Genomic DNA, 23930 nt, shown 5'->3' on the forward strand with positions numbered 1-23930 from the left:
GAAAGCCTTCAAAACGTTTAAGAAGAAGAAATCGATTGAAGTTCCAATGTTCCACAACAAGTATGCGATCAATCGGAAAAGTGAAAATAAAATGATTTTGCGCCAGAGCTTTATTCCAACCCATTACATGCCATAGTTGCTACCTCATACTCTCATAGAAAAATCTAGAGAGACTGCGCATCGTTGTGTAACTGAGATCTGGTGTTGAGACGTGAAAAAGGGACATGTTGAATCAATCAATGATTGAATATTAAATTGGTTGTTTTGTGTTCGTATGACACATGCATGCTACATATAAATCAAAGTATGTTCACAGTCTGAGACTCGTATTTCATTATGTAAACCATATTCGTGCTCTAATTAGACTTGCCTCAAGTTCTCTTATGCGGAAGTCTTAGTGAAAATACAAACAGTCGAGATATGATTTGTTATTAATTACATTACAATGGTGATGTTAACTTTTGAAAGCCACATGGTTTAAGTAGTCGTAGGATGATTCACCAAACAAAATTTGACAAAAAGACAGATTAAGAGATTATTTTTGTTTATGTTCTTCAAAATCTATACAATCTTTGAATATTTATAAATTTATACATTCGAAAAGTAAAAAACTGTTATCAACCTCATACAATAATCAATCAAATTCGAATAATAATAATAATAATTTATTTGAGGTTCCTGTTTCCAAAAAATGGAGATTCAAATTAAATTCCTTCCCTCCCAAAATACGGCGCCGCCCGATTTGAACCGAGGCGGTGGGCCAGCCCCACCACCTCCGCAAAACAAGTCGGTGCCACCCTGTTCTTAACTGTCACCTAAAATGTTCCTCCAACACTCCCCACAATTATCGCCCCCTGAAATACTTAAAATGACACAGAATTCTATATAAAACGAACCTTGTGACTGTTCCATATTCCCTTCTATTTATTATTCTTCATTAATTTTTTGCATGTTTTTTTGTGAAGTTATTAATTGAAGGAGGAATTACATATTATTCTTGCGAGTGAGGAACGTCTGTTAAATAATGGAGGTGGAGCAAGGTTGCACAACCCCCAAGAACCAGGAGTGTCGAATACCGGCGGCACTGGTGTGTCCTCCGCCGCCTAAGAAGAGGAGTAATGAGCGGCACACGAAGCCTCAGCCGCCCAAGAATGGATACTTCAAGTCCCCGGAGCTCGAAATGTTCTTCGGAACCGCGGATTCGAGGAGAGAAGCTTGGGCTTAGGTTTCTCGTTTTCCTAGCTTGCAGCCTCTGCTTCATTTGTCTCTTTCTTTTTTTTTTTTTTTTTTTTTTTTTTTTTTTTTATTTATAAAAAGCTTATTTTTCTGATTTTGTAGTTGTAATTCGTAGTTTTAAGGATGTCTTATGTTTTGTACGTGTATATTCTTTTTTTTTTTTTCTTTTGTAAAACATAAAATTTCCAGCAACAAATCAAGTTGTGTCTGGCTTTGTTTTTGGTTTTCTGAAATTATTATCTTTTATTTTCTACAATAAAATTAAATATTATCATCTCATTTTAATTTTTGATTTATATACACACATATATCTATATATATATAATATTCTATCTTAATATTTTAAAAGCATTGCTCTTGATTATAATTTGTAAAAATGTCAGTTTAAATATAATTTAAAAGTAATTATCACAAGAACTTACATGATTTTACCTGTAAAGTTAAAATTTGTCGCCTAAAAAACAGAACTAAAACATCTGATTTAATTAACCAAGTATGGTTTAAATTTTGAATTTGCAAAGAATGATTTATGAGTACATAAATCATATTATACACTTCAATTAGAACATATTATACAATGTCATTTTTTTTACATGTAATAAAATCGTACGAACCGTTTGATGCTATGGATGAATGATTGACGGATTATAATGTTATATTCATTCAATATTTGTTTTGTTTTGTTTTTGGGTCAGATGAAATTCGTAGTTTTATGTTAAATTAGTGTGTGTATAGTATATGCCTTACATTGGATCCTCATCCCTGTGCTGAGTAAGAGACTCTTAGATAAAGTTTATATTTTTGATTTTTTTTCCGAATAATCCTTAAATTTTCCCCCAGCAAAACATTTTCTTCTTTTTTGAAATAATCCGTATTCATTTTCAACTTAATTTCGATACTAATTTAAAGCAGGAAAAAATTATAAATATTTTTAGTAATATTTTTCTTCAGTTTGGTTTGAATTATGAAATTTACAGGTAAGTAGTATATTATATTTTGTTTAGTTTTTATATATGATCTACTACCACTTCTACTACTACTACTACTACTACTACTACTACTACTACTAATAATTAACACGTGAAGATATAGTTCACTCCATATAAAATGTTACGTCTCCTATTCCCCAACAAAGTTAGAATCTTTGTCCTAAGAAAGCGATGGAGTTGCATTAGTATTATGGAGGTAACAAATTTAATCAAATGATTTTTTTATTTTATATTGCTAATGAATTACGATGAAGTAGGGAAATTTATTCGTCAGGTTTCTTAAATAGGAAGTAAAAGATTAGTTGGAAAAGTGGGCCATTTTCTCTAGAAAGATCAAATATAGTGTCCATTTTAATAGTTGGTTGTTTAAGATTGAGGGTCGAAGCTCGAATCTCAACTCCGATCCGATCGGTTCGCCATACAAAGTAAGACGTATAGTCTCATCACGATGGAATTTTTGTTTGGAGTTGCAGTTCAGTAATCATATCTAAGTGGTGTTATTTCCTTTTCATGGTATTGGTAGAACATGGAAATGTCGGAAAAGTTGACAATTCGACCCAACAAACAAAGAGCCGTGCGTATATGGTGACTAATTTAAGAGGGAAATGATGCCCCCATTAACATTCGTTGCCTAATAATCTCCTTATTTATAGTCCCATAAGATATGTTCATTTCGAACATTATAAAAAATAAAACATTTCTGGCTTATTCTTATTACAATAAGCTGACAATGTTGTTTCGTGTCTCTTTTCCAGCTGCATTGCTTTTGGGGTTTCTTGTTTCTTCATTTTTGCCCCACTTGGCTCTTTCCAAGACCAGACACTACACCTTTAACGTACGTAGTGCATGTAAATTGAGCTCATGTATTGACACCTTTTTACGAGGTTTATTTATACCGAAAACTAATCTGGCTAGCATATGGTGCTAGATTATGACGCAAAACGTCACTCGGTTGTGCAAGACGAAGAGCATTGTTAGCGTTAACGGTATGCTTCCAGGGCCGCGAATTGTTGCAAGAGAAGGCGACCAGGTCTTGGTTAAGGTCGTCAATAACGTTACTAACAACATTACTATTCACTGGTAAGGGAAATGCTTGTCCGTCCCCCGTTTGTCCTAGCGATACGAAACTCGCATTTTTAGAGAAGTTTAGCCAAATTACATATAGCACTCGCTTCTTGTAGAATCTACCAGAATCTGCATTACTGGACTTCGCTTCGACTTTGATGCAGGCATGGAGTACGCCAACTCAGGAGTGGATGGGCTGATGGACCAGCGTATGTGACACAATGCCCGATTCAAACGGGGCAGAATTATACGTATAACTTCACCGTTACAGGGCAAAGAGGAACTCTACTCTGGCACGCTCATATTTCATGGCTACGAGCAACGCTTTATGGGCCGATAATCATCCTCCCCAGACGCAATGAGTCGTATCCCTTCAAGAAACCATATAAAGAAGTTCCTGTCATATTTGGTACGTATTGAAAGGTACTGTTTATGAGCCACATTTCAAATTCCCTGGGTCATTTTCTTGATACAGTTCCATTTTTTCATTCTCAGGGGAATGGTGGAAGGCAGACCCGGAGGCTGTGATTAGCCAGGCTCTTCAGACAGGGGGTGGACCAAATGTATCAGATGCATACACAATCAATGGCTTTCCAGGGCCCCTGTATAATTGCTCTGCGAATGGTAAACCAGTAACCTTTATGATAACACTCAGCCTCACAAATTTCAAGAAGATATATACACATCTTAACTTTTCATGTAATGGTTTCCAGATACATACAGATTGACAGTGAAGCCAGGAAAAACTTACATGCTTCGGTTAATCAACGCAGCCATGAACGACGAACTTTTTTTCAGCATCGCCAATCATAGTCTAACCATAGTTGAAGCAGATGCAGTATATGTCAAACCATTTGAAACCGATGTGGTATTCATAACCCCAGGTCAAACGACCAATGTTTTACTTAAAACCAAACCTTACTACCCAAATGCCACGTTTATCATGGCCGCCAGACCATACTTTACGGGACAAGGCACGTTTGATAACTCAACCGTCACTGGTTTTCTCGAGTACAAGCATCTGTCAGAAAAATCTGTAAACAAGACAAATGCGGGTATCATGCCTACTCTGCCACCATTAACGGCCACCAGTTTTGTTACCAATTTCACCAAAAAATTCAGAAGCTTAAACAATCCGAAATTTACAGCCAATGTTCCACAAACAGTTGGAAGACGATTCTACTTCACCGTGGGACTTGGTTCTAGCCCGTGCCCAAAAAATACAACTTGTCAGGGACCTAACGGCATGAAGTTTGCAGCTTCGGTCAATAACATCTCGTTTGGCCTCCCTACAACAAATCTGTTACAAGCCTACTACTTTAAGAAATCTAATGGGATATATTCCACTGATTTTCCGGCCAATCCACCAAACCCATTTAACTATACAGGGACTCCGCCAAACAACACATTTGTCAGCAATGGAACTCGCCTCGTTGTGCTGCCATTCAATACTAGCGTGGAGCTAGTTATGCAGGACACGAGCATTTTAGGAGCCGAGAATCATCCACTTCACCTGCATGGTTACAATTTCTTTGTTGTCGGTGAAGGGTTTGGGAATTATGATCCAAACAACGACCCTGCAAAGTTTAACTTGGTGGATCCTGTGGAAAGGAATACGATAGGTGTTCCAGTAGGTGGATGGGTAGCCATTCGGTTCTTAGCAGATAACCCAGGTATATATTCTTCCATAACTATTGCGTTTAAGTATTTAACAACAGTGTAGGACCAATGTAAGATATAACACCAAGAGCTATAAATGGTAGTAACCATGCAACTGATATTTTCTAAAACATACAGCATCCCAAGCTCTACGTCTCGATCACTATCGGCAATTGTTGCTCTTAATATTCCTTCTCGCAACTGTTTCGATTTGCAATTCATGGAAACATACATGATCAGGGCTTATCTCTGTACTTCGATAGTGCTCCTATACTAAATGAAATCCTAGGCTATGATTCTGAAACACTTAGGTCCAGCTCACCTATTTTTCATCTCACACAATGTTTTGGTCATGAACAGGAGTGTGGTTCATGCATTGCCACTTTGATGTACACACTAGCTGGGGGTTGAGGATGGCATGGATTGTATTGGATGGACTGCTAGCGAGTCAGACGCTACCACCCCCACCATCAGATATTCCCCAGTGTTGACAGATGATTCACTGAAGAACGCCACAAAGTCTTTTTTCTTTTAATTTTCTAATTTAAATTATTTGATCTTCTTTCCTTTCTAAATGTTAATTTTTCAAGTCTTGGTACAGTGTGCGTGACTTCGAAATCACGGTGCTGGTAATTCAACACAATTCTTGTATCCTTAGTGTTCAAGTTTTGTATAGGTCCTCTCCCCTTGCCCTGGGGCAGAATAAGATACCTGCGGGAGTGTAAAGGTTTCTTGCAATCTCAAAGTTGAGTTTGCACTGTTTGAAATAGAGAATTTCTTGTTCAAGAAAAGTTGCAAAAAGGACATGGTATCAAACAAAAACATATGCATCCATAGAATTATGCATAGTTATTTGGGGCGCAAGGCGCACTAAAGCGCAAGGGTGTCTTGGGGCCTAAGGCGCGAGGCACAAGACGAAGCGCACACTTTATCGAAGTAAAGCGCATTTGACACAAATTTTAAAATTCAATATATATAAAAAAATTTATACGATCTAAATTAAATACTTTGACAAAGATAAAAAAATAATATAAATAAAAATTCATTACCAGATAATGTAGCATAAATCATAACAAAAAAAAACAAACTCCAATCATCTAAAATTCATTAGTAAGTCGTAAGTGCATCATAATATATTAACCAAAAAACTTCAAAAATCTAAATCATCAAATTCATTTCCTAATCACATGCCACAGCAACAATAAGACATCAAGCAAAACCATGCAGATTGTAGGGATAGCACAGACAGATGATCATTGATCCATATACAATAAATCCTATATTGTAATCCACAAGGCACAAAACCACCAACTCTTAAATACTCACAGTTTTTGAAGAAGAAACCTAGCACATAAGATGAAAAACACTAGAAAAGAGAGAGACGAACAGAACCAGAGAGTTTCAGATGTAGATAGAGGCCGCTGCGCTACTCCAGAAAGAATTTCAAAGAACGGTAAGAAAAAGAACACACATGCAGATTGTAGGGCTTTTTTAAAACATTAAAAAGAGCTTTTGTTTGTTATTGGGCTTTAAATTTTATTGGGCTTGAGTTATAAATTCCTATCGCATCTTGTAATACCAAAGCGCACAGGCGCTTGCCTTTCTTCAGCGGCGTGCCTGGGCCGAGGCGCACCCCAGGCGCGCGCTTGTTCAATGTCAGGTGCGCCTGTCACCTAGGCGCAGCCAGGCGCTCGCCTTTTATAACAATGGAATTATGTTAGCAATTTTGAGTACAATACTAAAGTTAATATGTGAAATACAAACATTTGTATTTTTAAATATCAAATATATTATGTGATTATTGAAATAAATATTACTTTACGAAATGAGAAACACATAAAAAGATTAAGACCAACAGTTTCTAATAGAGTGAGTGTCATTGTAGAAAATCAAAAGACTAAACATGGGAATGAAAAGTTGAACACATCAAGACGCAAAGGGCTTGCACCCGTTAAGCAAAAAATTTAATTTTTCATTTTTTTTAGTACATTTAAAAACTGGCTTCTAGATTATTTTTACTGGAGACCACCGATGTCATTATTCAAAAAACCATTTTGGTTTTGACAAATAAATAATGTGGTATCCATGAGTGCACCAAGCCACCAAATCACATAACTCAAATAATTTAATAAAACAAATCCGATAATTGAAAATTTATGGGGTTTATAATATTTAGTTTAACTTTATCAAAACCCAATCATTTCCACATCATTCTTCAAAGATACATGTATCAACATTTTTATCAACCTTTTTCACTTGACATCCAACTTTTGCAAAGAAAGATTTTATTTTTCATCACATCATACAATTAATGTATACATAAACAGATACGGTAAGACATTTAGTAAAATAAATGAGAACCCAAAATAGGGACGAAAGGCTACAAATATCTTGTACAACTCTCTTAAAAACTTCAATAATCAATCAACAACATAATCGTACATTGCTTTGAAAATCTTTGGATCTTTCAAGATCACAATTTACAACTTTACCCTCCCCCCTACCATTGTGACCCAAATGAGGGTCCTATTTCACTTTTGTTTGTACACCAAGCATGTTAGTAAAATTCTACATACAAATTGTTTAACCGAGTGAACTTTCTACTTCGGATGCTCAAGAAAAGTGGTAAGAAAAAAAAGCTCAGTACCTCTGACTCCTGTTGCAGTGTATATGGTCAACCGAATAAAACACGTTTATGGTGAAGTTGATGTTCCAATGAGATTATCATATCTCGTTGGGAAGCAAAGGCCTGAATCCAGATGTCCTGACATGGGGCAAAACCAGCAAAGGATGTTCGGGCCAAGAATCTGTAACAAATGAACCATTCAAGTCGAGCATATGTGGGCAAACCAATTATATGAAAATTTCAAGATCAATTCATTAATGTCAAAAAAAGAAATGATGTGATATTTCACGGACCATTGTCAAATTCTCATATACACCAATATCATAAGGATGTAAATAGATTTCGCCTCCTTTTTCTGCAAGCCACATAGCTCTCACACCTTCATGGTACTGTTCCACGGAAATTGAAACAGTTCACATACTATGATATTTTTCCAACAATAAATCAACGGGAAGTGTCAAGATCACAAACCTCAATTGTTGTCTTATTGTGTATAACAAGATAGGTATGCCAGCCAAGAAAAAACCCCAGTGCCAAACTTAGAGGAACTAATAATAACCCTGAAATTACCTGAACTTTAAATCACATATAGTGAGCCAAACCACCGAAGACCATAGAGACAAAAATGAATGAGAAGACTTTACATATAATATTCTGAGAGAATCTTCAGAATTTTCAGAATCTTTCCAAGAGTCAGCAGTCAAGCTACCAATGAGAAGTACCTGGGGTAACACGGTGCAACCAATGAACAGAGAAGCACAGATAAAAACTATCAAGGTCTGCATTACGGAGTAGTATTCAACGACAAACATGGGAGAGGGAAGATAATAAAACTTACATACCAGGGAATAAATGCATGCGATAACAGCATAAAAAACGAAGACGAAGAAGATCTTATAGTTTGCATGGCCCACACAGTTATTGATCCAAACGCAATGGTGATCCTTACATCAAGAGGTAGTAATTTAACACAATATACAACATATTTCAAGAAATTGCACAACAATGTTGTGAACTATGCATACCATTCGTAGAACACATCGATTACATAAACGGCAATGGTGGGAACGGGGTGGCTTATAGTGGGAACACTTTTGGCAATACCTTAAGTCACCACCCTGCAAAAATAGCAAGGCTCAATGATCAACATGCAGCTTGCAGAAAATAACCTCCATATTCAAACTTCTCTTTCCACAGCCCTCACCCAATTAAAGTGAAAAACAGTAACATGTAAATATAGCCCAAGAGTCACTTGTGCTTTGCTTGGCTTTTGAATTGGTTTTTTGGGAAGAATTATTGAAAAGGCTTGGGATAAATTGTATGTTTGGTTATATTTTGGAGAGATAGTCTTTACCGGAATCAAATTGAATCAATTGCTATTTGACAGTAATGAAACATCGTGATAAATATTTAAAATTTTACTAATGGTACTATAATGTATATCAAACAAATGATATTTATGGGAATGTGGTCAAATGCCCAATTAAAAGTAATTTATTATGTTTGAAGAAATGAAAAAGAAAGATCATATTTCGGTCAACCCAAATGAAAATGAATGATCGCGATTTTTTGTTCCAAGGAAAGTAAAATTGTTATGTGGAAACACAATCAAACAAGGCCAAACTATGAATTTTGCAGTTTGAGAGGTTTCATATTCATAGAGAAAAGAGTACTAAGATAAATGAGACAATAGTAAACAGGCTATCAATTTCTGAACCAGCATCTGCATAACACATTCCAACAAGAGAAAAAAAGTTAATTAAGGTGACAAGCAGAAAAAAGGCATCACACATCAGCCACTAATAATTTACGCGATTTCCATGTATTGGGACATGCACAAAGTCATTTAACAGACCAAGAGAATATCTAATACTGACAATAGCATTTGGTTAGGGACTTGATGCGGTATTGCTTCAAGATTTGATACAAGTCTGTTGTTTACCACAACATAGTCAAAAGCTTAAAAGCATATACAAAACTGATTCTAATGATACAGACATGAACACGAAACAAAAACCAACATTATGCACAGTGGTCTCACTAGTGGACAACACATTCAAAATTTTTACCTCTCCAATTCACCATTCCATAGTTTTTAGAAGCATGAGGTGTAAAGGCTTATAGGTCTTGAAGAGCCTAGACACGAGGCGCAAAGGTGAAATTCCTTGAAATGAGCATCCTAAAACATGATAAGCTTGATTCTAAGTGTGTGTTTAGTTGGTGTGACGGTATAACATGGTGACTGACTATTTGAATGATTAAAAAATGTGATGTGATGTGATGTGTTGAAATAGAAGATAATTTTTCGATTATATGGTTGAGTAAAATACTTGAGTGATAATCTAGCTAGACATACATTATCATAAATTAACAAATTTGCCCACATACATTATCAAAATTTTACCCACATACATCATTCTCTTTCATCTTTTCCAACCACCGCAGAACTGCACATTTTCTTTCTCCAAGTTGTAGATGATTTTCCAAATCCATGACTATGCTTAATGCGTTGACCCCTTCTGTATCCATTTGAATCTCCAAACTCAATCAATCACTGCTATTACTAGATATTAGAGCTTTCCAATTTTAAATCTCCGAGTAAAAGAAGTTTTCTGTATACAACCTTCAAAATCAGGTGGCCACTCATGTGTTTTCTCGAATCAGCTCTATGATTCTATTATGGAAATTCGGACAAAACAAGGACCTCTGAACCCCCTTATTTATCTTTTATAGTGAATAGGTGTAAACATATGCATTTTGGGATAATTATGATGCGGGAGAACTATGATCAAATATTTTCAGATCAAGGGGTGCAAAAGAAACTGACAAAGATGTTTGGTGCAGAACCATAAACTCAAACATCTAGTGAATGAATGTTTCTGACATGTTCAAGGAATGAACATCAAATTTACACGATACACTTATTCAAAACACTTCATTAAGTGCCGTGGAAAGGCAAAGTGTTGTACTTAAAACGGTAGTAAAATGTTATACCCCATATTGCAAAATCAACTTCTCAAAAATCTAGAAAGTTATTCCAAAAAATGAATTAATTACAAATTTAGAATTCCAAGAGAAGTCTAAAAATCGAAAAAGAAACCCCAGAATAGAATCACAAGAATGATGTAATCATTCAACACCCAAAAAGAATCATCAAGAATGGAGTTATGGATTCAAGAAATGATTCCACACATAAATTTTCAAAAATTAAAAGAACAAAGAAAATAAAAAGTAGTAGAAAAACCTTGCGCTTGATCTCGTGGATCTGGTTGTCAGAGTCCTCAACATCGGGCACGAATGTACCGGGTACCCGACCCGGATCAGTATAAATGGCCCGGCGGTAACAGAAGATGCACATGACAGCCAATAATGTGTAAACGGAAGCGTTTAGCATTCCGGGCGAAGACCCTAACCCGAACGACTGATCAATGTAGACGAACACCGTCGATAAATAGATGTAAGCAATGGCGGCTGTCACGACGATGACGTGGAATGAAAATTTAGAGCGGCGCATCATTTTAGTTCAAACAAAGGTGAAGAACGGGGCGGAGGCACCGGCGTAATTGCGGATTACGGCGGCGTCTCCAGCGGCGGCGTTCTCAAGTTTTAGAAAAGTTAAAGCGGGCAGGTGGAAAGGGAAGTGGGTTTCGGAGGCGTGTGGATTATTATTATTACCAGGTAAAAGTCTCAACTTATTCCAACCTTATTTTTTTATTCTTGAAAATAATTATACTTTAAAAAAAACATTTTAAAATTTATAAAACGAGTTGTTAAAAAACCAGTCAACTTCTTTCCTCATCGACAAACCTTGTCGTAATTCATGTTTTTTTTTTAAAAAAACTAATAATAACAATATAGTAATTCTGTTATGAGACGGTCTCATAAATTTTTATCTGTGAGACGGATCAACCTTACCGATATTAACAATAACATGGATGATTCAAATAAAATATTCAACCCATGAAATTGATCCGTGAGACTGTCTCACAAGAGTTTTTGTGATAATTAATAATAGTTATTTGGTGATGATGGTGATTGGTTGGTCAATGATTAATACGGCCAAATCATGATATTATCTAATTAATCTTTGAATTTTGGAACTGATTTAATTGCTAATAGAAGAGTACTTGCTAAGCGAAGAGAGTGTTTATGCATGATATATGGTGTGCTGTTTACCATTTAGATTCAAGTTTTTTTATTTTAAGAAACCCGAATCGGATCATAAATTCTCGATTTCGGTCTAATGAAATTGTGACGTCAGTACAACTAAAATGAATGGGAGGTTGTTCCCTCTCTGGTTTGGAGGAACAAAAATGAAAATAAACTGGGAGCTAAACAAAACTTTTGCATCAAAAGTCAAGATTCTGAAATCTCATATGTTTAACATTTGGGAAGATCTGAAGGCGGAGGCTGCAGCTTCTGATTCTTGCGTTTTCCATCCATTACAATCCACGCCATTTTTAATCCCCAGCTCGTGTGTACTTCAAGGTGACAATGCATGAACCACACACCTGTTATATAATAATTCATCAGATTCTATAATAATGAATTGATTTTTAACTAAACGTCGATGGCATTGAATGTCAGAGAATATATATGTGTACCTGGGTTATCTGCAAGAAATCGAATGCTGACCAGCCACCGGATGGCACCCCGATGGTGTTTCTCTCAGCGGGATCAGCTAAATTGAACCTAGTCGGATCCTTATTTGGGTCGAAATTTCCGAATCCCTGTCCCAACACAAAGTAGTTGAAGCCATGGAGGTGAAGAGGGTGGCTTTCTGCGCTGATAATGCTGGTATCCTGCATCACCAGCTCCACTGTAGTGTTAAACGGCAGTACCACCACTTTGGTGCCGCTGCTGACCATAATGTTGCTCGGCGGGTTGCCTGTGTAGTTGAATTTGAATGGTGGCTTGTTCGGAAAATCAGTGGTGTAAACGCCTCTTGTTTGATTGAAGAAGTGTGCTTGAAGCAGGGCTGTATTTGGCATAACGAACGATATATTGTTCACTGCCGCAGTGAGCATGGTGTTATTAGGTCCATGACAGGTTTTGTTCGGGTTTGTGCAAGGATTCAGGCCTAGCCCTACCGTGAAGAAAAATCGCCTGTCTACTTTTTGTGGGACTTTTGTGGGGAACTTTGCATTAGCCAAGCTCCTGATTTTCTTGCTGAATGTTGTGGCAAATGCCGTGTCGTTGAACATAGGTAGTACTGGTTTGAAGAGAGAAAGATTGTTGATTTTCATTGTTTTGTTGGAAGGAAGCTGATATTCAAGGATTCCAGCAGTGGTAGAATTGTCAAATGATGCAGGCCCTGTCGCGTATGGTCTAGCAGACATCAAGAATGTCGCGTTAGGGTGGTGATTTTTTGTCTCGAGAAGGACGTTCGTTGTCTGTCCAGGAGTAATGAGAATCGTGTCCGCTCTGAATGGCTTCACATAGACAGCATCGGCTTCAACAACGGTGAGACTGTGGTTTGCTACGCTGAAGAAAAGCTCGTCGTTGAGAGCAGCATTGATCAATCTCAGCAAGTATGTTTTCCTGGATTCACCCTCAGTTTGAATGTGTCTGCAATGCAAATATTAACATCAAGAATTCTATTGTTAACGTACATTAATTCATCCCTTTTCGACTAAATTCTGGGATAGGACTACATTGGCATCGGGTTTTCACCTCTAGCTGAACAGTTGTACAAAGGTCCTGGAAGGCCATTAATGGTGTAAGCATCGGAAATGTTCGGGGCTCCTCCTGTCTGCAGAGCTTGATTGATAATTTTTTCCGTGTCGGCCTTCCACCATTCACCTACAAATCCAAGCACAAAATTACAGAACAGGTCGAGCCGTGGTCATTCTATTTCAAATATCAAACCCTTTTACCGAATATTATTGGAACTTCTTTGTAAGGCTGGGGAAGCGGATACCAAACGCCTCGTTTCGGAAGGATGATTATCGGTCCATATAGTGTAACTCTAAGCCAAGAAATGTGAGCATGCCAAAACAAGGTCCCCCTTTGGCCAGTAATGGTGAAATTGTAGACATAGCTCTGCCCCGACTGAATCGGGCATTGCGTGATATACGCGGGTCCGTCCGCCCACCCGCTCCTTAACTGCCTGACACCATGCCTGTAAAAAATGGTCCGACATAGTTTTACAAATTAGCACATGTATCATATTCAGGAACTCGAATTACCTAAATAGTTAGCAATAATCAACTCTAGAATGTTACCAATGTAAGGTGACATTGTCCTTAACATGGTTCACCACTTTAACTATCACCTTGTCTCCTTCCCTTACAGTGATTCTAGGACCTGGAAATCGGCCATTGACTGTCACAATGCTCTTAGTTTTGCACAATCTTTTGACATTCTGCATTTTTATCTGAAACCACAAGAAAATATAGTGTTACGTCGAAATCACTGTACTTGATCGATTAGATCAATCGTGTTTCCATGATTTTTTGTGACAAAATGGAAACGAAAACGTACGTCGAATTTGTAGTGCCTAGTTATGCCGGTGTGCTTGGACAGTGCTAGCTCGAGTAGAACGGACAAAATGGTAGTAAACAACGGCAAAAACTTGGAAGAAATCATTTTTCTTTGATTCTTATGCCTTATGAAAAATGTGGGACGATGATCTTGCGATTGATGTTGGAGATGAGAGTGATTAGGAGTTGCTAATATTGTTTGAAAATAGAGGAAATGAAGAATGTATTTTATATGTAGTGCTGGAATAATGGTTGTTGCATTGGGTAATAATTGTTACATGTTTTGTTTGATAACAGAATGAATGTTGACCTTTTAACGTTGTTGGTCCTAACAATATATTGGAGTGATGCCGAAGTTTGATCACTAGGTGAAGTATTAACTTTCTTATAACGGTTTTAAATCACTTCATTTAATTTGTTTATCCGAATAGTAATCTTTTAAACGACATAATGTTGTTAATAGTAAATATGGGCTAAAGATTCTCTAAGAAATATTATATAACATAGTACAACTAAGCAAATTAATTTAGAATTGCAATGTTGAGATAGGCCGGTTTTTTTTCAGTTGATGAATGAATTTGTATAATCGAGTCTCAAATCCGAGAATTCATCCTTAAAACCTTGATGTCAAATAAGCTATAAGTCATCGGCATATAAAATAATAATCACAATGAGTAGATGGATCAATTATTATTTGATTTGGTATTTTTTAAAAAATATGGTGGGAAAGGGACTTATTATTATCAATATGCATGAGAAATCAATTGGGACAATTGGTTGAGGAGTAGACGTCGACTCCCAAATGTCACTAAACCTTGTAAACTTGCTAATCAAGAGTTTATAATTACACTATGCTCACCCACATTTTGTTGCTCGTCGGCTTATTTTTTTAATTTTTTTTTATCTATCTTTTGTTTTGACATTCAATTAGGCGAGCGAACTTAAAAAATATCATTACATTTGGGCCAAAGAAAAAAGAAAAAAATTAATGCACGTGTACAAAAAAATTAGGTGTTAGCGACGGTCTGATATATGACTAACCTGACCAGTCTGATATATGCACGTGAACTAACCTGACCTGTCTGATATATGACTTTTATAAAATTGAATTGGCTTTCCAACCGTTTTGCCGGATTGTCATTTGGATAATTGATTTGTGAAGATTTTCAGTTTGAAAATGGAGAGGAAGAACATGCTGCCATTTTCTCATAGTAATAATTTTTTCTAGCAACTAACAAAAGTTAACATTTCGAGGTTTGTTGTTATGTCTCTTGAAATGCAATTTGATAAACAACCTCCTTTGCTTAGAAGAACTCGTCGTATAACTATAAGTACTCATCAATTATGGATATGCATGGGAATTGTATATCACGTTTACTTGGTAAAAAGTGAAGCAACATGAAGGAGAACTAAAAGTGTAAAAGGGAAGGGGGGTTGGAAAATTTTAAAACTAAAAAAATATCCATCATACGTTTTTCATTTGTTAGGATTGTGGTTAATAATCGCTTTTTTGTTTTTGTTTTTTTTTTTTTTTTTTTTTTTTTTTTTCATTTTTATCGTTAACTCATTCCAATATTTGGAAACTAATATCCAAATTACAAATTAAACTCTATGTTTAAAAAAAATTTAAATTGTATACAATTTTTTTAAGTAGAAAAAGTCGGATAAGAGCACAATTTGATACATGATTATTTATTTATGCATTTATTTTCATATAATAAAAGGAAAATAAAATCAAAAACACAATTTTTACCCAATTGAATTGAGTGTCTTGATGCAAAGATTATTTATTGTACCCTTGAGTTGTGTCTTAATCTCAAAACTTGATTCGATTCCTCATGCAACTTTTTCTCGAACTTTAAATTGGCCAAAATTAAGTAATTAAATTAGAGAAGACAAAGAGTCAAAAGATAATCATGTCAATTAACATATCAAAGTGGATGTAAATCGATCTTTACAGGGCTCCCTCCTGTTCGAACATGGCACAACCCAGAGAAGATACCGGCAGCCAAAGTCTTCACCATGTCTCGACCATCATTCTCCCCTTAGTTCGTTATTTTAAATCCAATTTCTGAAACCTTTGATCAACTCGACAATCAAAACACGGTCAAACCAACGCCACAGATCAACTTTCTCCTCTTGGGTGGAGTTGTAATGGAAGCCTTTGGTGTGTAACCAACAACAAGAGCGTTTTAAAGTCATTAACAGTCATCCAAGATTCCAAATTAATACATCTTTAGAAACAGAGGAAATACTCACTTTTAAAGATATTAAATTCACTTATAAATACTGAGTGATTTGAAGACCTAATCATAATAAACTCCTCTCAGGTAAAAAAAAAAGAGAAGATAATTTATTGAACTCACTTAACATTACAAAAGTGGATCATACAAGAAATCATATCTTTGCACAATTATATAGAATAAACAATAAATTCTCAATGCAAAATAATAAGGAAAAAATCCAAAAAATTAAACGGGAATTAAAATCAGCATTTGGGAAGATCAAGTGGAGGAGGAAGAAGCTTTTGATTAGGAAGCTTTCCATCTAATACCAGCCAAGCCATCTTCAAACCCCAGCTCGTGTGAACTTCCAGATGACAATGCATGAACCATACACCTAATCATATTCCATCACCCAAGAATTAAATATTAACAAAATTAAGAGATCATTAAGAGATCATATATATATACACATATATACATACACATATATACATATATATATATATATATATATGGAACATGTGAGTTCTTTTTGCAAACATAAAAATTCTTATGTAGTAGGTGAATTTTGAGTGGTTAAAATGGTCAACAGAACAGTTTCCACCTAATTATAAAATTTTATTGTACCTGGATTATCAGCCAAGAATCGAATGGCCACCCATCCTCCAGCGGGAACTCCAACTGTATTTCTCTCAACCGGGTCAACAAGATTGAAGTTTTTCGGGTCGTTTTTGGGGTCATAATTCCCAAACCCTTGTCCTACAACAAAGAAGTTGAATCCATGGAGATGGAGAGGATGGCTCTCAGCTCCAAGAATGCTCGTATCTTGCATTACCAACTCCACGCTCGTGTTAAACTTCAAAACCATCAGTTTCGTCCCATTGCTCACCATGGTGTTGTTGGGAGGATTCCCCGTGTAGTTAAACCAATGTAATGGACTGAAAGGGAAATCCGAGCTGTAAACGCCTCTTGATTGGCCGGTAAAATGGGCCTGGAGGAGTGCGGTTGTTGGCTGTATAAAGGATATGTTGCTCACAGATGCTGCAAGTCTTGCTCCATTCGGGCCCTGGCAGGTCTGGTTTCGACCACACGGGCTTGTCCCTAATCCTACCGTGAAAAAGAAGTGTTGGTCTATTTTTTGCGGGACGTTGGCTGGGAAGTGGGGTGTGGCTAAACTGCGGAGCCTTTTCGAGAATTTTGATGCGTAAGATGTGTCGTTTATAGGGCGCAGAACTGGTTTGTATAGGGGAAGTGTTTTCATTTGACCAATGGAGTGAAGGGTCTTGGATTCGTATTCGAGAATTCCAGCGACGGTGGAGTTGTCAAATGTTGCCGGGCCCGTAACATATGGCCTAGCAGTCATTAGAAAGGTAGCCCCTGGAAACTTCGGTTTTGTTCTTAAGAGAACATTTGTGGTCTGTCCAGGGGCAATTAGAATGGTGTTCGTTTTGAATGGTTTTACGTATACTGCATCCGCATCCACAACTGTGAGGCTGTGGTTCGCAATACTGAAGAAAAGTTCATCATTTAGTGCAGCGTTGATCATACGGAGGAGATACGTTTTCCCCGGCTGAACCCTCAACTTGAACGTGTCTGTTCGAATAATGAGCAAACATGTGATCCAAATGTAGTATGTGTGTGTGTGTGTGTGTGTGTATATATATATATATATATTCACAATTCTTGGAATCAAAATGGAACTTGCTGTCAGAAGTCTTTACGTTTTGCGGAGCAGTTGTACAACGGCCCGGGAAGCCCGTTGATCGTGTAGGCATCAGAGACGTTTGGGGCGCCACCCGTTTGTATAGCTTGACTGATAATGGCCTCAGTATCAGCGTTAAACCATTCTCCTGCAGTTCAAACAACAATCAAGATAATGGTCACGCCCCGAGAGCCTACCAGCCCACACAAGCACATCTCTATGTATTACACTGAATTAGCAACTATTTTTCATCCGTCGTCACTTCATGAAAATGATTAATCCAAATTGTTGTCAACGTGTTCCATTCCACAATAAAGATAACATTTTCAGAATTTTCACAGATACTGAACAGGTAACATGACAAACCACGGCTAAAGAAGCAGAAAATTGTCTGATGAATTTATTGTTTATAGTTACCAAATATGATAGGCACTTCCTTGTATGGTTTTTCAAAAGGGTAAGGCACATTATGCTTTGGTAGGATGATCAAAGGCCCATATAGAGTCGATCTTAGCCACGAAATGTGTGCGTGCCACCAAAGGGTTCCACGTTGGCCGACTATGGTGAAGTTGTACACATAGCTCTGCCCTGTTTGAATAGGGCATTGTGTTACATACGCAGGCCCATCTGCCCATCCGCTACGTAGCTGCCTAATCCCATGCCTGCAGTATTTACAAAATACCTTAGTTAGTTCAAACTTGAAGATTTTCGCATAAATCATAAAGAAATAAGTCAGTGAGCTGAGACTAATGTTATACCAGTGGATGGAGATGTTATTTGGGACATGGTTAGTGACTTTGATGAGGAGACGATCGCCCTCCCTTGCTACTATTCGAGGCCCTGGAAACTGCCCGTTAACTGTAACAATGCTCTTTGTATGGCACAATCGTGTGACGTTTTTCATTGTGATCTGTATAACATCCAAGAAAATGTGAACATCCACGTAACCAACGGTGAAGCAAGTAAGCGAGTAATAGCTTACAAAATTAAAACTCAAAATAATTTAAAAATGACAAGGGCGATCATCCATGCAAGCCCCTCGTGTCTCAAATGGCATGTAACATGCAAAAATCGAGAACAAATTAAGGTTAGGAACAAACTTTAAACTCATAGTTTCTGGTGATGGCTTGTCCGTGCTGAGAAAAAAGGAACAATGTGACAAAACCCACCAAGAATTGGATAGAAACAAGGAATTTAATTTCTGGGGCACCCATTTTTGGTGTAGTTTCTGGGATTTTGGTACGAGGTTTATAAGCAAATAACGGGGAACTGGATTTTGGTTTGTTTGGGTGGTACTGTTGGAACAAAGCCACTGCAATTATATGGAGTTAATTGGGATGGAGTGCTTGGTTGATTAGGTGATACCAATCGGATAAATTTATAGAGATAAGAATGGAGGAAAATGTACGAATAACATATGGGGGGAAATATTTTCTTTTTAAATTTTTTTTTTTTGAGAAATTATAGTTGGAGAACAACATTAGAGTAGTGTCCAAGACAATCTTGTTCTGTTTTGAACCTCTTTCAATCTCTGTCTCTTAGCTTCGAACTTATATCATATGTATGCATAAATTACACAATAGTCCTTGTTTTATTTCATTTGGGAGAATACAAACCACTTTGTTTCATTTACATTTCCTATTTTGGTGCCAAATGTCGTAAAATATGAGGATGCGTCCACTTTCAAGTGTCTGAAAACATAATCAATCGTGAAAAAAAATCTTCTGCAACATTTTATGTGTCATTTTGTGTAACAAGTCTAATTAATCAACTGTAATTTTTTTCAACTTTTCATGATCAATAAACGTATTATTACCCAAATATTACTTGAGATTTCTTCTCATGAATTATAAGGCTTGGAACATAGATATGCTTGATGACAAAGCATGCAAAAAAGGAGGCATGAAGAATTTGATTTGAAGCTATACAACATTACATATATAGTAATATGGTAATTTTTTTATGATAATTTTCATGGAAGACACGTTAAGGTGGTGGAGAAGATCAATTTGGTGGCCAGGGAGTTGTCAATCTTTAGGTATTCAAAATTTGAAGTTTAAAACAACGTAGGAGCGAGGAGTAGGACAGCTTTATTTAATGTTTTTTTCGTTCCAGGATTTGAAATTACGGCTTATATACATATACATATACGTGTATATATATATATGGTCATACAAAATGAAATTTCATTTTTAATTTATATTAGTTTTTGTATTAAATAATTTGTATTATGACAAGAATAGATGTCCGTGTTATAGAATTAACTCGGACACATTTACCCATTTCAGTAAAAGATTTTATATTTGATTTTTAAAAACAAGGTATAAAAAAGCCATTACCCTTACCTATACATTTTTTTTACAAGGTTGATGCAATAAGCCCAATAAGAATGGTAATGAAATGAAAAATTGAATAATTATTATGATATATGTAGTGCTTGGTGTGATTTGTATGTAAATATTATTAAATCTGAAAATTTTGCTGGTGTATGCAAAATTTCCCTAATGGTGTATGAAAAAATAATATGAAATTAAAAGTTTTCAGTAAATACGGGATAATTAGATGTATCTCCTTAAACATATTTTCAAAATGAAACAAATCATTATTACTTTCGTTGAAACATAATTTCATCAGCATTGGCGTAATGATTATAGGTTATTAGGCTGAACCAACATGGACATCGGCCCATACCCATGTACCACTACTGGTCATGGGTCGTTAGAATGGTCCAACATAAGCCCTAGCCCATGCCCGTGGACCGTCGCTCATATAATATCTCACCCCTGGAAAATGGTTTCTTTCGCCTCTCCCAACACTTGAACTCAGGACCTTCAGGCTTAAATACATAGATTCTTAAAGTGTTGATACCATGATATGGGTCGGGACCTATGTCGGTTCTCTAATGACATATGATCGTTATAATTACATCAGTTACTAAACAAATACTATTTGTGGTAGTGAAAAATAATTTATTTATTTTTCACCAAATTTGAGTGCCGCGGAGCCCATTCGTAAACCGAGTTGCAAAGTTTTGAAAGAGAAATGTAAATTTAAGGACATCACGAAAAAATATGTTTTTGCACACATCATACTAAACAATGTTGACATTTATTTAACATCTCATTTTATCACGAAACTTACAAAAAAATATCTAAATCAAGTACGTAAATTTTCCCCTTTTGGAGTTACGTAAATAAAAAATTAGTGAGATTTGTCATGCGTTGTCGTATCGATGTTTCGGCTACCTTGCGCCATCGATTTTTTTTCCAAAAGACTTGTCCTTTTGTTATCTATAACTTTCATGTTTGATATTTTTTCGAATTTCAATGGATCAATACCAGTTTTTGAAAAACTAAAATAATGATAATGTTTGTTTTGTTAGTAGGAAAACAATACATCTGAGAGCTCTGGTGACAAATATTTAGTTATGATATTTGTATCAAAATCAATCCTTTAACTATTCACCTGTCTATTTGCGTATTAAATCAATCCTTTAACTATTCAAAAATAATTAAGTTTAGCCCTTTTGTATAACAAGCGATGGAGCAAATTAATATAGCTTAATTTTTTTTTTTGGGAACAACACCGATTTAATTTTAATCGAATACGGAATTGTCTAACTATTTTATTCTGATTTTTATGCTATAGAAATTAGGTTGTTCAAATTTTTTTTAAAAAAATATACGTTGTCTTCTCAACTAATCCATCTCATTTAAGCTTCCGTTGAATAAATTAATTTAGTAGCACTACTAAGTATTCATGTTAATTTTTTTATATTATTGAAATTGAAATAGTTAAATGAGAAAGAAACATTATATCCATAAATATACATAACCAAAAATGCTTTTTCGGCATTAAAAATGTTTAGGAAACACAAATTCAACTTAGTTTTTTGTTCAGAATGAGTAAAAAAATAAATATGTTTTAAAAAAAAAACTATAATATTTTATAAATCAAAATTTATTATTATCATGATATCATTCTATACAAACAAAGTAAAATAAATTTCCAAATAATATTTTAAAAAAATTCAAAACAAAACCCATGCTAAATGCCAAGTACCCGTATATCGATATATCCAAGAATCGGATCCTTTATTCCTCTTCTGGATCCACGCCAAATGCCAGAGGAGCTGGATCGACGTGTTCGAAGTAATGGATACAAAAAGATAACATTTTTATTTCGTCCCCGAGTCAATCTTTATCCCACCATATTGCAATAAATCTATATAAAATAGCCATAATTTTCATATAATCATTCATCCTTTGACATGGCTGATAAAGAAACCCCACCCGAAGATGCCTCCGACAAACCATCCGTCGATCCGCCATTTCCACCAGGTATCCAATTTTCTTGGTTGCCCTGTTCAAGATCCATAACTTATGAATTGGGTTTTTTTTTCCTTTTCTTTTTTTTGTTTTTCAATATATATATTTTTAATCTTGATCTTCGGGTTAATATGATCAGTACGAGGAAGTCATTCACGTGGGAAAACATCATGGGATGAAGTGGTGGGATTAGCAGCAGATGAAGCAGAGAGGAAGATTAAGGAAGATATGGGCGAAGGGATCCGTATTCATGTGGTTCCGTCCGATTCGTTTATCACCATGGATTACCGAACGGATCGGGTCCGGATCTTCGTGGATTCCACTGGAAAAGTGTGTAGCCCACCAAGGATTGGCTAAATTCATTGCAATTTACATGTACCTGATGGATGCACTTCGTAATATCACCATTTTCTGTCTTTAACTTCAATGTGGTGTACCCGAATGTCTATTTATCATATCTGTGTTATAACTGTTGTCAAAAAACTTATTTTTCATATCAAGCTTTAGTGTTTAATTCAGAAATCAGAAGGGTATGCATATATTTTTATATGATTTTTTAAAATCTTGGGTGTATCATATCCTTGTTCGACTATTTAATCGACCACGGTAGCGAGTTTAAGGTCTCGTGTATCACTCAACATATAACTGAATGTATACATTTCAAATTTTAACCACACACATACTTGAATCATCGTGCAATGAGATCATGAATGATGTATAATGCGATAATTGTAAATTATTAGATATTGATAACAGAATGATGTATGTATCAAATTCGAGGTAAACATTTGATGCTATAAAGAGGAGAGGTGATGTCGTATGTATTTAGTTTGAGTGAAGCTTGCCTTTCGAATATAAAATCATTATTGATTTGTCTATGCTATTCTCACAACTTTGAGGTGGCTCCATGGTCAACCCCACTACATCCGGTTTTTTGATTTTTCAAAAGCAGGTTATCATTTCACAAAATAGAAGATTGGAATGACACAAGTCAATAGTTGGTTGACCACCATCACTTTGTTTGGACTTTTAATTTAGGATTTTACATCCCATGTAACATGTTCCCATCATTCATACCGAGACATAGGGTTGTCAAAATCAGATACGACATACCAATCTGACACGATTCAACCCAAAAAAATCAGTTTGAGTTTGAGGTTTTTGGGTTCGGGTTAGATTGTGTTGTTCTTCAAGTGTCTTCAACATCAATCAGCAACATAACAATTTTGTGAATCAATCACACAAAGTCTTCACACAAAAATCTCCAACACTGAACTTGTGCAAGTTCAGAAAAACTCCAACAGCTGCGTAAAAGTCATCTCCAAAGTCGTCTCGTTCTTATCTCAATATTCCATATATATTGATCTTCATATCTTGACCTAATTATCTTTCCATAAGAACAAAATCCTATAAACATTGGAAACAAAAGTTTATTAAGAATAAGACTCTATTAAAATCTAATATATTATATTTCTATAGGAATAAGACTCTAGTCAAATCTAATATATTATATCTTAGAAGTAAATATCGAAAACAAATCATAGTGGAGAAATACCAATATTAGATTAGGTCAACCAAGTTTACGAATAAATCTTATTATTAGATCAAGTCAAATTAA

General features: G+C 35.8%; 3 protein-coding genes, 1 long non-coding RNA gene and 1 pseudogene across 4 annotated transcripts; 2 read left to right on the forward strand and 3 right to left on the reverse strand.

Annotated features, from left to right (window-relative positions):
- The first annotated feature begins 2849 nt into the window (after positions 1-2849).
- Positions 2850-5740, forward strand: LOC140986573 (laccase-17-like). The gene is made up of 6 exons (XM_073454877.1): positions 2850-3060; positions 3154-3305; positions 3455-3699; positions 3786-3914; positions 4004-4963; positions 5310-5740. The coding sequence occupies exons 1-6, from the start codon at positions 2890-2892 to the stop codon at positions 5438-5440; spliced, it is 1788 nt and encodes a 595-aa protein (XP_073310978.1). The 5' UTR covers positions 2850-2889; the 3' UTR covers positions 5441-5740.
- Positions 5741-7277: 1537 nt separating this feature from the next.
- Positions 7278-11246, reverse strand: LOC140986592 (probable protein S-acyltransferase 16). The gene is made up of 7 exons (XM_073454896.1): positions 10820-11246; positions 8601-8693; positions 8418-8519; positions 8220-8297; positions 8047-8145; positions 7869-7964; positions 7278-7756 (listed from the first exon to the last, which is right to left on the reverse strand). The coding sequence occupies exons 1-7, from the start codon at positions 11090-11092 to the stop codon at positions 7643-7645; spliced, it is 855 nt and encodes a 284-aa protein (XP_073310997.1). The 5' UTR covers positions 11093-11246; the 3' UTR covers positions 7278-7642.
- A 560-nt stretch (positions 11247-11806) lies between these two features.
- Positions 11807-14227, reverse strand: LOC140964857 (laccase-17-like; annotated as a pseudogene).
- A 2172-nt stretch (positions 14228-16399) lies between these two features.
- LOC140986578 (laccase-17-like) lies at positions 16400-19328 on the reverse strand. Its single transcript, XM_073454883.1, has 6 exons — positions 19085-19328; positions 18743-18894; positions 18402-18646; positions 18004-18132; positions 16910-17875; positions 16400-16676 (listed from the first exon to the last, which is right to left on the reverse strand). The coding sequence occupies exons 1-6, from the start codon at positions 19196-19198 to the stop codon at positions 16546-16548; spliced, it is 1737 nt and encodes a 578-aa protein (XP_073310984.1). The 5' UTR covers positions 19199-19328; the 3' UTR covers positions 16400-16545.
- A 2723-nt stretch (positions 19329-22051) lies between these two features.
- LOC140964941 (uncharacterized) lies at positions 22052-22834 on the forward strand. Its single transcript, XR_012172944.1, has 2 exons — positions 22052-22324; positions 22452-22834. It is a non-coding gene; the product is annotated as an uncharacterized lncRNA (long non-coding RNA).
- The last annotated feature ends 1096 nt before the right edge of the window (positions 22835-23930 follow it).

Source organism: Primulina huaijiensis, chromosome 1 (assembly GCF_012295235.1).
Source record: "Primulina huaijiensis isolate GDHJ02 chromosome 1, ASM1229523v2, whole genome shotgun sequence".
In the NCBI taxonomy this organism is placed as follows: domain Eukaryota; kingdom Viridiplantae; phylum Streptophyta; class Magnoliopsida; order Lamiales; family Gesneriaceae; genus Primulina; species Primulina huaijiensis.

Coding starts and splice junctions, on each gene's coding strand:
- LOC140986573 (XM_073454877.1), top strand. CDS start 2,890: ATGTTCATTTCGAACATTATAAAAAATAAAACATTTCTGGCTTATTCT. Junction 3,700..3,785: donor AGAAGTTCCTGTCATATTTG/GTACGTATTGAA, acceptor TTTCATTCTCAG/GGGAATGGTGGAAGGCAGAC. Junction 4,964..5,309: donor GTTCTTAGCAGATAACCCAG/GTATATATTCTT, acceptor GGTCATGAACAG/GAGTGTGGTTCATGCATTGC.
- LOC140986592 (XM_073454896.1), bottom strand. CDS start 11,092: ATGATGCGCCGCTCTAAATTTTCATTCCACGTCATCGTCGTGACAGCC. Junction 8,520..8,600: donor ATCGATGTGTTCTACGAATG/GTATGCATAGTT, acceptor TCTTGATGTAAG/GATCACCATTGCGTTTGGAT. Junction 7,965..8,046: donor ACAATAAGACAACAATTGAG/GTTTGTGATCTT, acceptor TCCGTGGAACAG/TACCATGAAGGTGTGAGAGC.
- LOC140986578 (XM_073454883.1), bottom strand. CDS start 19,198: ATGGGTGCCCCAGAAATTAAATTCCTTGTTTCTATCCAATTCTTGGTG. Junction 18,647..18,742: donor AATAACATCTCCATCCACTG/GTATAACATTAG, acceptor TAAATACTGCAG/GCATGGGATTAGGCAGCTAC. Junction 18,133..18,401: donor GGAAGTGCCTATCATATTTG/GTAACTATAAAC, acceptor TTTGAACTGCAG/GAGAATGGTTTAACGCTGAT.